The sequence below is a fragment of the Anopheles merus genome, unplaced genomic scaffold (genome assembly GCF_017562075.2).
Source record: "Anopheles merus strain MAF unplaced genomic scaffold, AmerM5.1 LNR4000153, whole genome shotgun sequence".
Classification (NCBI taxonomy): Eukaryota; Metazoa; Arthropoda; class Insecta; order Diptera; family Culicidae; genus Anopheles; species Anopheles merus.
In genome coordinates, this window is record NW_024427733.1 from 29,270 (window position 1) to 45,754 (window position 16,485).

General features: G+C 45.5%; 1 protein-coding gene across 2 annotated transcripts; it reads right to left on the reverse strand.

Moving 5' to 3' along the window:
- Nucleotides 1-7,516: 7,516 nt before the first annotated feature.
- Nucleotides 7,517-10,705, reverse strand: LOC121601719 (uncharacterized protein K02A2.6-like). Of its 2 annotated transcripts, none has more exons than XR_006006171.1 (2): nt 8,714-10,705; nt 7,517-8,663 (listed from the first exon to the last, which is right to left on the reverse strand). XR_006006171.1 is itself a non-coding variant. In XM_041930527.1 (2 exons), exons 1-2 carry the CDS (start codon nt 9,015-9,017, stop codon nt 8,650-8,652), a joined length of 318 nt encoding a protein of 105 aa, XP_041786461.1. In that variant the 5' UTR covers nt 9,018-9,284; the 3' UTR covers nt 7,517-8,649. The 2 variants fall into 2 exon arrangements, 1 of the variants encoding a protein (XP_041786461.1); XM_041930527.1 differs by having other exon boundaries at nt 8,714-9,284.
- Nucleotides 10,706-16,485: the final 5,780 nt, after the last annotated feature.

Genomic DNA, 16,485 nt, shown 5'->3' on the forward strand with positions numbered 1-16,485 from the left:
GGTCGATTTCATTCCATTGATTTGTCGCGCCGTAGCGGTAGTTCGGTAGCAAAAAAGTCAAGACAAACTCTTCCCCGGGTGTGGACTGCTATGCTAAGTTCTTATTATTATTATTATAATTATTATTATTATTATTATTGGCGTAATAGCCAACGTGATCATGCCGGCCTTTTCAGGACTTGAGTACCACGTAGCCGGATAGTCAGCCCTTGCTACGGCGGACGGTTCATACGCGGTTAGAACCCACGATGGCCATGCAGATGTGAGGAATGATGGCAGTGCTGCGGTACCGCTCGTATCCTACGGGCAACTTGCATGCTGCCACACTGTCTCCTGCCCGATGCATACGCTGCAGGCAGAGGGAAGGATGCACCTCCACAGTAATAAAACATCCCCATGAACCAGCGGCGGATCTAACGGTAGGCGGACTAGGCGGTCGCCGAAGATCTGTAGTCTGTAGTATGCCGTATTGTTACAAGTGGACTGAGTAGTACCTACAAGGGCCCCCGAAAAGATGGTTGTTGGGGCTCGGTGGCAAGAGCACCATTTGCCCCCCCCCCCCCCCCAGCAACAATTTTAGGGCCTGTTATTGATGATCGTAGGGGTCCCATGCCCCCCCATTCCCCGCCGTCAATTTAAGCATAATGTTCAATCTCCCAACAGCTGTGTGCCAGTACTCCCTCCTCTCGGTCATCAGTTACCATGTATAGGGGTCACAACTTGTCTTTCCGCCTAGGACACCAGATTCTCCTAATCCGCACTGTTATGAACACCTTCTTTTCTTTGACCGATGGATCATAACATTCCGGAAGAAAACACACTTGGCGAAAGTGTTGCACACACATGCACACTTACACCCATGCGCAGACGGCTCAACCTATTTGTGTAATCTACACCATAGGAAAGCAAAAGCTTAGTGTAACAAAGTTAGGCTTAATGCTTAACACGTTCAGTTCGATGGCAGACCCCAGGGACTGCTAGTGGACTTTCCAGTATACTGATTTCACAATCAACTTGCGTTCTAGATGCCGGCGGAACAGAATGTTGATGAAAATCAGCGTCGGGCTGAACGTGTTAATGCGAATTAGGATTCTGCGCGTTGCACAGCAAACCCTCCAGCGTGAGCTAGCGATTCCTTGGTCAATTCTACATTGCATCAATTGAACTCATTGCGCTTTTTTAGTTTGATTTGTGAAAATTCAACTTTTTCGCCGCAATGTTTGTTAACGGCATTTTTAGGCGCCACAACAGCTCGCGAGCATTGACCACACGCGTGAAAGAGATAGCGCTATGGAGGGAACAAGGTGAAATATAGAGGAGGTGTCTTCTTAGCGTTTGGCATGTTGCCATTTTGAGATTCAGTTTGACAACAGCCGTCGATATTTGTTTACAGGCAGCAGCTAAATTATAACGTGTAAAATGTCGATTTATGGAGTGTGGATGCAAAATACGAATTTTTAATGCTAAAAAAATGTGTATTAAACGAAAACAATTCATATATCATATCTAAATACCAGCAACATTCGTCGCATTTGTCAACTGCCGTCGATCCTGGTTTTGTGCTTTTTTCTTAAGGCAGCGGTCTAATCTTGTTGCGCGCAACATTGTTGCTCGGAAACATATCGCTGAGGTGGTCTATGAATGTTGCTGGCAACATTTCGCTTTGACATTGTTTAGCGTCAAAAAATTGCTAATTAACAGCTCAGAGTTTATTTTTTATCATTCACTTGTTGAATAACGTGTTGAAAAAAACAAAATATACACCAAACAATGTATTATAAATGCTTAAAATCCAAATTTAGCGGATGTCAACAAAACGCACACTGCTGCTGTGTCATTTCATACACCCGATCATCATGACCAAGGTAAATAAAAAATGTTGCCAGACAAAAATCAAATTGGATTGAATTTGGCATGCAACAAAGTTGCGCTAGCTGTCAAAATCCATACATTTCGCCAGCAACAATGTTGCGAGCAACAAGATTAGACCAGTGCCTAAGCCGCGATGCCCAATTGTTCTACATGACGACACCTCCTTTCTACCCACTTTGGGAGGGAAAAACCACGGACGACGGCTGACAGCGATTGGCCGTCTGACGCACCAACACTTCCAAAGTTTCGACAGCGCGCTTAGGCGAGGGGTATGAGGCGGAGCCAGGGACGGGTAGCTCGAAACGCTGCTCGACAAATTTGCCGTAGGAGGGAAAAAGAAGGCCTGAGAAAATGCGCGAAAGGGAATGATTTCTTCCGTCGCTTTGCACAGGGGGATTGCGAGGGTTGCGAGTAATATCATCTGCTCGACATCTTATGCATTTGAAAATAATCCTATTGTTTTATTCATAAATTATATTTTTTGCGGTATTATTCGTCGAAAAGATTATTATTTCTATTTTAATTGATTTTTTCAAAATAAAATGTCAAAATTGAGGTGTTTAGTCATCGACAAACCGACGTGACACTTCGAACAAAATAAGCTTTAAAAGTTTTCTCCTTATTTCAAATGAAAAAACGTTAAACACTAGCGCCATCTCTATAATGATTCGCTTACTACACTGACACAGAGAAGAAACTGCTAAACCCCCTTTTTGTTTTTCTTCGCAAATTCCAATGCGTATTGTTTTATGCACTTCTCACATCTTTAGTATTGATTGAGAAACTTATAAAATGATTTTCCTGGGTGTTTTGTCCAATAATTCTCACAAAATGTTGCCTCACACTTCCTTCGCCATTTGTATTTAGAAAAGTTGTTTGCATCGAAGCAGCAGTGAACAGAGCTTACTTCGACAGAAGTGTTCGCCTCACTGGTAAATGACAGTACTTTCGTGTGGGACACTTTTGTAACACCAGTGTCACGTCGGTTTGTCGGTGGTTTAGTATGCTACAATTTGTACTGTTATACCTGCCCGTTAAACATTCCCGCTGCGCAAAGCGACGGAAGAAATTATGGCGTTCGGAGAATTTTATCATGCCTTCCTTTTCTCTCCAACGGCAAATATGTCAAGCAGCTCGTCGAGCTACCCGTCCCTGGCTCCGCCTCATACCCCTCGCCTGAGCGCGCTATCGAAGGTTTGGATGTGTTGGTGCGTCAGAGGGCCAATCGCTGTCAGCCGTCGTCCGTGCTTTTTCCCTCCATAGCGCCATCTCTTTCTCGCGTGTGGTCAATGCTCATGAGTTGCTGTGGCGATCAAAAAGCCGTTAACAAACATTGCGGCGATGCAGTTACATTTTCACAAATCAAACCAAAAATCGCAATGAGTTCAAACACTGCAATATAAAAATGACTAAGGAATCGCTAGCACGATAGAGGGTTTGCTGTGCAACGCGCAGAACCCTAATTCGCATTAACACATTTAGCCCGGCGCTGATTTTCATGAGCTTACCGTTCCGCCGGCATCTAGAACGCAAGCTGATTGTGAAACCGGCATACTGGAAAGTCCACTGGCAGTCCCTGGGGCCTGCCATCGAACTTAACGTGTTAAGCATTAAGCATAACTTTGTTACACTAAGCTTTTTTGCTTTCGTATGGTGTAGATTACACAAATATGCTGAGCCGTCTGCGCAAGGGTGTGAGTGTGCGTATGTGTGCAAAACTGTCGCCGAATGTATGCTCTTCCGGAATGTTATTATCCATCGGTCAAAGAAAAGAAGGTGTTCATGAGAGAGGCGGAGTAGGGGGAATCGGAGGTCCTTGGCGGAAAGACGAGTTGAGGCCCGGGATGACCGGGAGGAGGGGGTAGTGAGACACAGCTGTTGGAAGATTAAACAGTATACTTAAATTGCCGGCGGGGGAGGGGGGGGAGGGCTTCGGCCATGAGACTCCTACGATCATCGGTCACAGGCCCTACAATTATCGACGGCATGAGGGGGGGGGGGGGGAGGGGGGGCAAATGATTCTCCAGCCACGGGGCCCCAACGACCATCTTTTCGGGGGCCCTTGTCGCTAATACTCTGTCCACTTGTAAACATACGGCATACTACAGACTAGAGATCTTCGGCGACCGCCTAGTCCGTCTACCGTTAGATCCGCCGCTGATTCATGACGGTGTTTTTTTGTTGAGGAGGTGCATCCTTCCTCCTGCCTGCTGCGTATGACCGGGCAGGAGACAGTGTGGCAGTATGCAAGTTGCACGCTGGATAGGAGCGGTCCCGCGGCACCGCCATCATTCCGAACATCTGCATGCCCGTCGTGGGTTCTAACCGCGTATGAACCGTCAGCCGTAGCAAGGGCTGACTATCCGGCTACGTGTACGTCAAGTCCTGAAAAGGCCAACATGATCGCGTAGGCCGTAATGACAACAATAATAATAAAAAAAGAACTTTGAAGTGCCATCCGTACCGGGGAAGAGTTTGTCTTGACTTTGTTGCTGCCGGGTCTGCGGCCGTGGCGCGACAAATGCACGGAATACACTTGACCAAAGGACATGAACCTACCGATCCAAACCCATTCCAAGGCAGTGCCGGCCGCACGGCGTCATGATACCGACTCTAAGCCAACAAGCCGCCAGATTCTGGACGGACAGACATTCTCTTTTGTATGAGTTTAATTCATTTTTTGTTTCTACTAGCCTACCTGAATTGGAAAGAAATGTGATACGTATCACATGCACGTTTGCTTCGATCGTGTGTCTTTTTAACACCCCCAACAGCAGAACCGATCGCAAAGATGGTGGTGCCAATCTAATGGTTGTGCTGTCTCTCAGGTAGCGAGATTGAAAATGCATGGACTTTGTAGCCGCAATGGATGAAAATGTACGCATCAGAATCAAACAGTTTTGAGGTTTCCGCACGCACGCATACACACACACACACACACACAAAAACGCACGCACACATGCATGAACGCGCGAACGCCAGCACGCACGCACTCACACACTCACACACGCACACACACCCACGCACGCACATATGAACGTACGCGCGCACGCCAGCACGTTCCCCCGAAAGCGCGCACTCACCACCAATACCCCCACCCACCCCCCCCCCCCACAGCTTTCGCATGATCGATTACGGCTACCTTATCGGATTGCTGGTTCAGCTATCTTGCAGCGCATCCTCATCCAAAGCGCCGGGCGGGGATCGCGACATAATATAATGAACGGTCACTTTCCCCGTGCTGTGTGTGTGCGTGTGTCAAAACCCGAAAACTAGAGACAGATTTTGGCACATTAAAAAAAAATATTTCCACTATACACTGTGCTACATGATGCTTAGATTGTCATTGAAGCATCAAACATGTTCAAATAAAAAAAATATTAGATTAGTGTTAGACGTTCTCCTACGCTTGTTTTAAATAGGCTTCTTCACCCTCAATTGGCAGGGGCATCGAATGGTCTCATCAGCAGCGGCACGAAATAAAATAATCCATCAATACACCGATAACACTTTGAATCCCAATCCAGCTTCTCCCACAGCGTCTCAAGGCCACACACAAATTAATAAATGCTAACACCCACCAATAACAATACACATCCGCAGTGCACATATATGAATCAACGCATACACCGCAACAGCCAATCAGCTGGTGGCGGAAGGCACGGGCAGAAGCGCAAGTAAGGCAAGGCAGGGTGAAGGAGGGAGAGGAGAGGCAGAAGCGGACGAAAAAATGGGCGCCATTATTTTTTTTAAATTTTTTGACCGTTTTTTTTGCTCCGCCGCCGCCCGAACTTGGCCCGAACTGCCCAAACTGCGCGACCCAGCGCAGGAATCGCTGAAGTCCAGCGCGGGAGACCAGCCAAAATCTGCGCTGGCCAGCGCAGATTTTGGTACATTTCCTGCGCAGGAAACTGCTCGAATTTGCGCAACGGGTTGCGAGGGTTCCCCCCGCACAACAAAATCGAGCAGTTTTTGAGCTCGCTTTCTAGCTCGCTTTCCGCCGAAACCGATCGAGAAAGCGAGCAGAAATGTCCGAAGAACCGATCGAAGCTCTTGATCGGTTGAAGCGTTTACGGTATTTCGAGAGAGCGCGCTGTATGTGTATGTCTCTTTTTGACAAAAAAGCTCCGGTACGCGACCGTGTTGGCGCAAAAATGATAATGGGCGAAAAATAGTTCACACCCACGTTCTCTTTCTTCTCTCTTTTCCCTTTCACCTCGCTTAATCGTTATTGGTTTTTGCTCTCTAGCTACATTGAGCGAGTGGCTGACAAGTTTTCGATCGCTTTGCGCAGCGGGGGCCGCCATGCAATCGACAGCGATTTGCGAGGGCGCGCGAGCCCGTCAAACATTGCGAGGGTTGCAAGTAATATCATCTGCTCGAAATCTTATGCATTTGAAAATAATCCTTTTGTTTTATTCATAAATTATATTCTTTGCGGTGTTATTCGTCGGAAAGATTATTATTTCTATTTTAATTGATTTTTTTCAAAATAAAATGTCATAATTGAGGTGTTTAGTATGCTTTTTAGGCCGTCCACAAGGACAGAGGAGGCGTGGTAGGCCCAAATTGAGGTGGCAAGATGGCGTGGAGGCGTCCGCCATTAAGGCCGGGATAACGGACTGGCAGACGAAGGCGCGAGACCGTGAGCGGTTTCGGACACTCCTGAGGCAGGCCAAGACCGCAAAGCGGTTGTAGCGCCGGATAAGTAAGTAAGTATGTATGCTACAATTTGTACTGTCATACCTGTTGTTGGGGTGCTATAATTATAACTGCTAAACTTAGGGGCGAAAAAACTGCCAAGGCTCGCAAGCTCTTTAATGCGAGGGCTCTAGAGCTGTGAACTTGTATGGCGTGCGAGCGCTCGCGCGAGCCCTCTTATTTAATTCATTCTAACTTGTTCGGAATTTTAAAATCACAATAAACAAGTTATTTTTCACTTCAAATGCTGCCGAAAATAGGTACACAGTAAATGTTCATTTTTGACAGCTCAATGTTGTGGGCTCCTACCAAAACTTGGAACAATAACTAAAGAAATAACTGGCTAAATATTTCTTTAAAAATTGATCAGAACACTACAATGCGTGTGTCGACACATAATATGACCTTTCTTGTATCAAATATCACCAATTTTACGACAAACAATGCACTTAAGAGAAAAATAAATATTTGTAAGCCAGTTCGCACCGTACGCTATAACCATCAAAATGTCAATTTTCTTCAATAGCTGCTCTGTTTAAACGTCGCATCAAAATGGCTGTCAAAACGAGCCAAAATAAGTTTTGCGTTCTTTGGTACTATTGCTTATTTATTCTTCTTCTTCTTTAGCACAACAACCGCTGGCGGTCAAGGCCTGCCAGTGCCCACTAATGAAGTGAGCTTGGGTTTCAGTGACTTATTGTTACTATAGCAGGATAGTCAGTCCTACGTATGGGGGTACGGTCTATTCGGGACTTGAACCCATGACGGGCATGTTGTCACGTCGTACGAGTTGACGACTGTACCACCAGACCGGCCCTATTGCCCCCGATGCTTATTGTTGTGTTTTGCACTTTTACTTTTATTAAAACACTTATAACGTACATAATAAATAAAACATAAACGAAACAACCAATACACTTTAAAATATAATAGTACGGTGGCCAACCGTTTTGTGTAAAATGTAGTACCTTTGATAAAATTGAATCTTTCCCCGTTTGTTTGGCTACTTCCGTAAAATTGATTGGTAAGGATGAGATGTTGCTGATGACTACTGATTTTACATCCTTCTCTAGCTCTAAATTGGCGATTATATAGTCTTCATCTGGCTTGCTGTGCTCGCTTATCAATCTTGATAGGATGTCGGCATTTCCAAATTTCTCCGTGGTTACATATTCGATTTCAAAATCGTACATTAAAAGCGTAAGGGCAAAACGCTGTAACCTGTTTGCAGTGTAAACCGGAATACCTTTCTTGTTTCCAAATATTCTTAGAAGAGGCCTGTGATCTGTCTGAAGACGGAAATGCCGACCAAATATCATCTTATGAAATTTGGTCACTGCGAAAATGATAGCTAGCCCCTCCCGGTCGATTTGACTGTATCTTTGCTCGGCTTTTGTAAGAGATCGTGATGCATGTTGTACAACCTTCATACTGCCATCAGGAAATTTGTGACTTAGAGTTGCTCCCAGACCAACGGAAGACGCATCAGCTGATACCACTATCTCAAGTCGCGGATCATAGTGGGTTAATAATAGGTTTGAAGACAATACTGACTTGAATTTTTCAAAAACTTTCTGGCATTCTGCAGTCCACGCAAATTCTCTCCCTTCTTTTAGTAGTGCATCCAGTGGGTACCGCAAATTTCGTAGATTTGGAATAAAGCGCCCATAATAATTGATTGCTCCGAGGAATGACCTTACTTCACTGACATCTGATGGTGCTGGCAAATTGGTTATAGCTTTAACTTTTTCCGGATCTGGTCTGATGCCCTGACTATCTATTATGTGCCCTAGATACCGTATTTGCTTCTTATTAAAAAAACATTTTTCTACGCGAATTGTGAAACCGTAATCTTGAATTCTAGCGAGCGTTTCATTTAAAATATCATCATGTTCTTTCTGATTCGTACCTCCGATAATTATATCATCCATGTAACTGGAAACTCCCCGCAATCCAATGAGCATTTTGTCCATCAACTGTTGAAAAGCCGCAGGAGCTACCTTGATGCCCGGTGGAAGTCGGTTGTAGGAGTAAAGCCCTTTATGCGTGTTGATGGTTAGAAACTTCCGACTCTGCTCAGCAATTTCGACCTGAAGGAAAGCATCCGATAAATGTATTTGTGTAAAATGAGTGCAATTACCTAGCCTGGCGAAAATATCTGCTGGTAGTGGAAGCGGGTACTCCTGGGGGTGCAAGGCTCCATTGAGACCGGTCGAGTAATCTCCGCAGATCCTTATCTGACCGTTTGCTTTCCGCACGACGACAATTGGTGCGGCCCAGTCCGAGAAATCGACTGGTGTGATGACTCCTAGCTTTTCCAGCCGGTCCAGTTCCTTGTCGACTGCATCCAGCATAGCGTATGCAACTGGACGTTTAGGGCAGAAAACTGGACGACACTGTTCCTTCAGCTGCAGAGTAACGTTTCCCTTTGTACATAGGCCCATGCCCTCTCCAAACAGCTTGGGATAACGTAGTCGTAGCTCCTTATTCGTTGATGATTGAATGGCGTTGCATATCTGATCAACAGGCACTGACCATAAGGAAAAAGCCTCGATTAGGTCGGTTCCCAACAGCTTTAAGTCCGCTTGCGAAACATAAACCGTCTCGACACGCTGCTCTTCTCTGATGGTGATGTTGGCACTGAATTCGCCGATTATAGGTAACACTGCTCCCGATGCTGTTTTGGCATCGACTGATGGCGGGGAAAGGGGGGTGCTCCAATTAGTTCCCAGGTATTTTTGCCAATGACTGATATGTCAGAAGCGGTGTCGAGCTGTAGCCGGAGGTGAATGCCATTGATGCTAAGAGGTACATACTTCCTTCTCTCCTGAACGCTGTGCACATTGACTGAGACCGTTCTAGTATTTGCTTGCTGACGATTGAAATTCGTTTGGTTATAGTTCCGACGATAATTGTTGTACGTTCTGCAAAACCCTTCTTTGTGGCCTATTCTTCCACAATCGGTACATTTGTGAGTACGGTACGTACAGTCTCGAGACCAGTGTAGTCCTCCACATAGCCAACACGATCTGCTAGGGGGTTTCGAATCGGATGGCCTCTCTGACAGGTTGCTACGATAATGCTGGAACCGTGTTTCCTTATGCTGCACTGCATAGACTTGTTCGGTGTTCTCTCTTTCGATCATTGCGCTGTCGTGTCTTAAGTTGATAATGCGTTGACATTCGGTTGTAATATGCTCCAGAGTGGTTTCAGGACGTTCCTCGATCCGCGCTAACAGTCTTTGCCGAATTTCCACATCCTTATCATCTTTCAACCCGCAAACAAATACAAGGCATTTGAGCTGCTCCTCCGTCAAATTGCCTAGCTCAAAGTTGACTACACCACGGTTGACGCGACATGCGTACGCTAGATAATCTTCCGTCTTCCCCTTCACCGTATTTAAGCATTTGAACCGTCGATGTAACAGGGACTCCTTAGTTCCGAACAAATCTGTCAGCTTAGCGACCGTCTCTGGTAATAAAAAATCTCGTGAGAACTTTGGCAAGATGAAATTTACATACCGATCATGTTCAAGAGTTCCTAGCTTGCGCATGAGAAGGCGCACTTTTGCTTCGTCGCTCAACCGGGCAGCATCTCTTTCGAACAGGTCCTCATAGCGGTTGTACCATGCGGCAAATGTCGTTCCAGCCTCAGCATCGTATCTAAATTCTTTAATGTGGCTGCACAACGAATCCAAAATTTGTTCCGGTGATGTGGATGAACTTTGGCCTGACCCTTGCTGCTGCATTAACTGCGCCAAAATGTTCTGCTGCTGTGCCATTTGCTGCTGCATTAATTGCAAGATCTGCATCATCGACGAACTATCCATCGACACCGATGGCGGCGTTTGTAATGGAGGATACTGCACTGATGGTTCACCAGAACCATTTTGTAGCTGGTGCGTTGGTTGCACATTAAAACCCGCACTCGAGCGCCTTTCTTCATCACCACTGGTATTCATTTTATAAATTATTTGCAGAGAAAAAAAAATGTCCTCGACAGAAAAAAAATAAAACCGAACTGTACACGAACTTTTCAATCAAGCTACTGAGCTTAGCTGTCCCATAACACACGTTCTGATTATCCTTTTTATATACTTTTTTTTTTTACACTCACTGAATAGGTTTTTTTTCGAATAACAAAACTATTTCACTGCACTGCGTTTTTTTTTTTTTTTTTTTTTTTAGTTAGGGAAGGAGCAGTTTTTTTTTTTCTTTTTCAACGCAGGTTCTACACACTGAAGAGGAAAATATTTCTCGTCGCCACTTTTATGTTCTTGAACGCATAAATAAATAAGTCCAAACACCAGGATAAAATACTTAAAACACTATATTACAATCACGGTTTACAACACATTAAAACCTTACATAAAAAACCGATACGCCCGCTAGTCCCTAACGCTCGCTCTCGCACCTGTAACGCTGATGGCCTGCAGTGAAGTGTTCGTGAACGGTCACCCCGAGGTCGTCGTCCCGACCTCGGTCCTCGGCATGATCGCGATGGCTGCCCCCTTTAGCTGCACATGGATGTTGACAGTTTAGCGTCTGAAAGCCGTCGCACGTAGCGAGCGGCCCAGAGCACAATGTCGCGCAACGTTGATTCCGTCCACAACACTTATTTATTAACACATTAAAATATAATTTATAACAAATAATATGACACTTAAAAGGTGGTCTGTTCTGTCCGGACGGTCAACGATCTCTCTTCGTAGAACGATCTGTCGATCGTGTCTTGCACCGCACACACACCTATACAAGCACAGTACAAACTGTCATTGCGAGCTGTCTTGGTAGGGGAAAGCGGGGCAAAATGGGCGTGTGGGGCAAAATGGGCACCCTGTATTTAAGCATTATTTGACTACAAAGATACTTTCCAATGCTCAAAATGTATTCATTAGTGTGTTCTATGTACACCATGTAAGTTTCATAACCCTTACATGACAAATAACCAAGAAAAATTCAAAATAAGGTTTAGCAGCATATTGATGTAATTTTTGCCACTTCGAAAATAAGCTTAAACCAGTGTTACAGGGATGCGTTGAAGTTTTACATGATATATTTTAGAAGATATGATATTTCTGTACAATTGGTCTGAAGAAAGTAAGGCGATTGAATGCGTATTTTTACTAATATAACAAAAAATACAAACATGCTCCACTTGGGGCAAAATGGGCAGTCACGCTTGGGGCAAAATGGGCAGATGCTTTTGACATACGGCGCTTGGTGAGGCTATGGTGTTGTATTAGTCGCCCCAATAATGATAACAGACACAGCTTCAAAAGATCCGATTTTGTAGATTTAAACGTGTAAAAACTGTTTTAATTTTAATAACTTATTTTTGGAAGAATTTTTAGGGCTTTCCTGACCAGCAAAACAAAAGATAGAACGAAAATACATTTGACGAAACGTGCGCAAAAGCATAGACCATTACCTAAGCGCAGTTGTTGTGGCCCATATTGCCCCAGTGTTTTGACGTTTCACAGTTTGTTTACATATGCCCATTTTGCCCCAGGGCTATGCCCATTTTACCCCGCGTGTCAAAATAACTGCTCGTAAAACATCAACTTTTATGTTGCACTGTTTTCATGGTTTTAAGTTGTTTTCATTCTAATTGGCAATTGTAATCCATAGATAAAGGGTGGAGGCATACAATAATGAAAGAAACATTTTGTTTTGTGGCATATTCAAAGGAATATTCAGTAAACTGCTTAACATGCCCATTTTGCCCCGCTTTCCCCAACAGCGGTACAGGCACAGGGTGGTTGCCAACATCCCCCTTCTTAATCCCGCTGCGCAAAGCGACGGAAGAAATCATGCCGTTCGGAGAATTTTATCATGCCATCTTTTTCCCTCCAACGGCAAATTTGTCAAGCAGCTCGTCGAGCTACCCGTCCCTGGCTCCGCCTCGTACCCCTCGCCTGAGCGCGCTGCCGAAGGTTTGGATGTGTTGGTGCGTCAGACGGCCAATCGCTGTCAGCCGTCGTCCGTGCTTTTTCCCTCCATAGCGCCATCTCTTTCACGCGTGTGGTCAATGCTCGCGAGCTGTTGTGGCGCCAAAAATGCCGTTAACAAACATTGCGGCGATGAAGTTGTACTTTCACAAATCAAACCAAAAAAGCGCAATAAGTTCAAACACTGCAATGTAAAAATGACTAAGGAAACGCTAGCTCACGATGGAGGGTTTGCTGTGCAACGTGCAGAATCCTAATTCGCATTAACACGTTCATCCCGGCGCTGATTTTCATCAACTTTCCTTTCCACCAGCACCTAGAACGCAGGCTGGAAAGTTCACTGGCAGGCAGTGGGGCCTGCCATCGATCTGAACGTGTTAAGCATTAAGAATAACTATGTTACACTAAGCTTTTGCTTTCGTATGTTGTAGATTACACAGATATGCTGAGCCGTCTGCGCAAGGGTATAAACGTGCGTGTGTGTGCAAAACTGTCGCCAAATGTGTTTTCTTCCGAAATGTTATGATCCATCGGTCAAAGAAAGGAAGGTGTTCATGAAAGGCGGAAAGACGAATTGAGGCCCCTGTCAATGGTAACTGATGACAGGGAGGAGGGGGTAGTGGCACACAGCTGTTGGGAGATTGAACAGTATTCTTAAATTGCCGGCGGGAAGGGGGGTGGCCATGGGACCCCTACGATAATCGGTCACAGGCCCTAAAATTGTAGTCGCCATGGGGGGAGGGGAGATGCGAATGGTTTTCTCCAGCCACGGAGCCCTAAAGACCATCTTTCCGGGGGCCCTTGTCGCTAATAATCTGTCCACTTGTAGACATACGGCATACTACAGACTAGAGATCTTCGGCGACCGCCTAGTCCGCCTATCGTTAGGTCTGCCGCTGGTTCATGACCGTGTTTTTTTATCGTGGCATCCTTCCCCCTGCCTGCAGCGTATGCATCGAGCAGGAGACAGTGTGGCAGTATGCAAGTTGCACGCTGGATACGAGCGGGCCCGCGACACCGCCATCATTCCTCACATCTGCATGCCCGTCGTGGGTTCTAACCGCGTATGAACCGTCCGCCGTAGCAAGGGATTAGTCACCGGCTCCGGCTCAAGTCCTGAAAAGGCCGGCATGATCGCGTTGGCTATTACGCCAATACTAATAATAATAATAATAAAAAGAACTTAGCATAGCACACCCGGGTAAGAGTTTGTCTTGACTTTGTTGCTGCCGGGCTACCGCTGTGGCGCGACAAATGCACGGAATTCACTCGACTAAAACTTGAACCTACCGATCCGAACCCATTCCAAGGCAATGCCGGTCAATCGGCGTCATGATAACTTCTCCAAACCAACAAGCCGCCAGATTCTGGACGGGCAGGTGCAGCACCATATGCGCGAAAGAAATTTGCTACATATCACAAGCACGTTTGCTTCGATCGTGTGCCTTTTTAACACCCCCAACAGCAGAACCGATCGCAAAGATCGTAGTGCCAATCCGATAGTTGTGTTGTCTCTCAGGTAGCGAAATCGAAAATGCATGGACTTTGTAGCCGCAGCGGATGAAAATGTACGCATCAGAATCATATAGTTTTGGGGTTTCCACACGCACGCACACACACACAAAAACACACGCACACGCACGCGAGCACACACGCACGCACACACACACGCACACATGCACGTACGCGTGTACGCGGACAGGCACCCGCGAAAGCGCAAACGCAAGCACGCACCCACGAAAGCGCGAACGCAAGTACGCCCTCCCCCCCTCCCCCACACCAGACCCCCCCCACCCCGCATGATCGATTACGGCTACCGTATCGGTAGAACGGCTGGTTCAGCTTTATTGTATCGCATCCTCATCCAAAGCGCCGGGCGGGGTGGGGGATCGCGACATGATAGAGTGAACGGTCACTTTCCCCGCGCTGTGTGCGTGTGTGTGTCGAGACCCAAAACTCGAGACAGATTTCTGCACATTAAAAAAAAATTATTGCCACTATACGCCGTGTTACATGATGCTTAGAAGGTCATTGAAGCATCAAACATGTTTTAATAAAAAAATATTAGTTTAGTGTTAGACGTTCTCCTACGCTTGTTTTAAATAGGCTTCGTCACCCTCGATTGCCACGGGCATCGAATGGTCTCATCAGCAGCGGCACGAAATAAAATAAACCATCAATACACCGATAACACTGTAAATCCCAATCCAGCTTCTCCCACAGCGTCTCAAGGTCACACACAAATTAATAAATGCTAACACCCACCAATAACAATACACAACCGCAATGCACATATATGAATCAACGCATACACCACAAACACCCAATCAGCTGGCGGCGGAAGGCACGGGCTGAAGCTCTCAAGTAAGGCAAGGTAGGGTGAAGGAGGGAGAGGAGAGGAAGAAGCGGACGAAAAAATGGGCGCCATTATTTTTTTTAAATTTTTTGACCGTTTTTTTTTTGCTCCGCCACCGCCCGAACTTGGCCCGAACTGCCCGAACTGCGCGACCCAGCGCAGGAATCGCTGAAGTCCAGCGCGTGAGACGAGCCAAAATCTGCGCTGGCCAGCGCAGATTTTGGTACATTTTCTGCGCTGGAAACTGCTCGAATTTGCGCAGCGGGATACTGCCGGTACGCTTCCATCCACGGTGGCGTTTCTTCGAACACGCGAAGAGCGACAAGGAGGCTGCACGGTTAGAGATGATATTCGTCATTCGTCGCAATCTCAGAAGATTCAATTAGCTCCGGACAAACATTCACAGAAGACGGTAAAACTGAAGACGATAACATTGATGACGATGACGATGGCTGTGATGATGTTGTTGCTGATGATGATGACTGCGATGCTGCAGTTGATGACGATGATGACGGTACACTCAAGGATGGTGGTACACTTCCACTAGTGCCAACCGCTGGCCCCAGGGTCTCTGGCACCAATGGCAGGCTCCAGGGCACTACCTTCCGAAGCAGGAGAATCTAATGTATCCCTTACGTAGCTCGCTATGAACCAACAAATGGATCCGGCGCACTACTTATCAGAACACAACTGCAACATGCATATGGCCAGTACCACTAGTGCCAATAAGCGGAAGGCCATGGGAGTGACAAAATGCTGACAAATTTTTCAAAATGTGAGCATTTGTCACTTTTTTGAGCTTTTGTCAAAATTTTGTAACCTGCAGCAGCCAGGAATAAAACGATATAAAAAAAATATCATGCTACAAATAAGCATTACACTACTACCAAGTGGGGTGTCGACCGTTGTGCAATCGAAGGCGAAAATTGTGTTATTGAATTGGACAGTGTAACTTACACCATCTGACGTGTGAGCAAGTGGTAGACAGCGGTGTCTATTCATAACGACTATTGTTATAAACAAGTGGTCAGTTGTTTATTATGCTGGTAAACCCTGTAAAACAGAAGGTACTGGAGGAATGCAGCAGGTGCGATTTTCAACAGACTTGATACGTTCCATGCCTTTGCTGACACAAATGTATGATTTTTTTAAATTATTTTTTAGATATCTGCGTGACTTTTTGGAAGAGCACTAAGCAGTAACCTCACCAACTTGTTTATTGAATAACTTATTGATGTGCAGTGGCCGCTAGTACATATACAACAAGTTCAGATCTAATTCCAATTGCATACTTAAACACATACAATTTCGAAATGTTCACTTCTGATTCAATCCAATCCAATTTTTTGTATCCATAAATGTAAGATTGAACTGCAAAAATATGATGGTTCAAATTCCATTTCTACTCTTTTTTCGACTTATGTTTCATACTTTAGGTAATAGATACATAGAATAATTTCATTGTAAATTTTCCCGTCTTTAATTTCAAGAGGGTCAATTCCAAAAACGCCATAAAAATTTTATTTTATTGTCCTGAAACAGGTTTTAAAGTTTTAAATGGAATTGGTGTTTGTGTATGAGACTATTGTAATTGTTGCGCCAAATA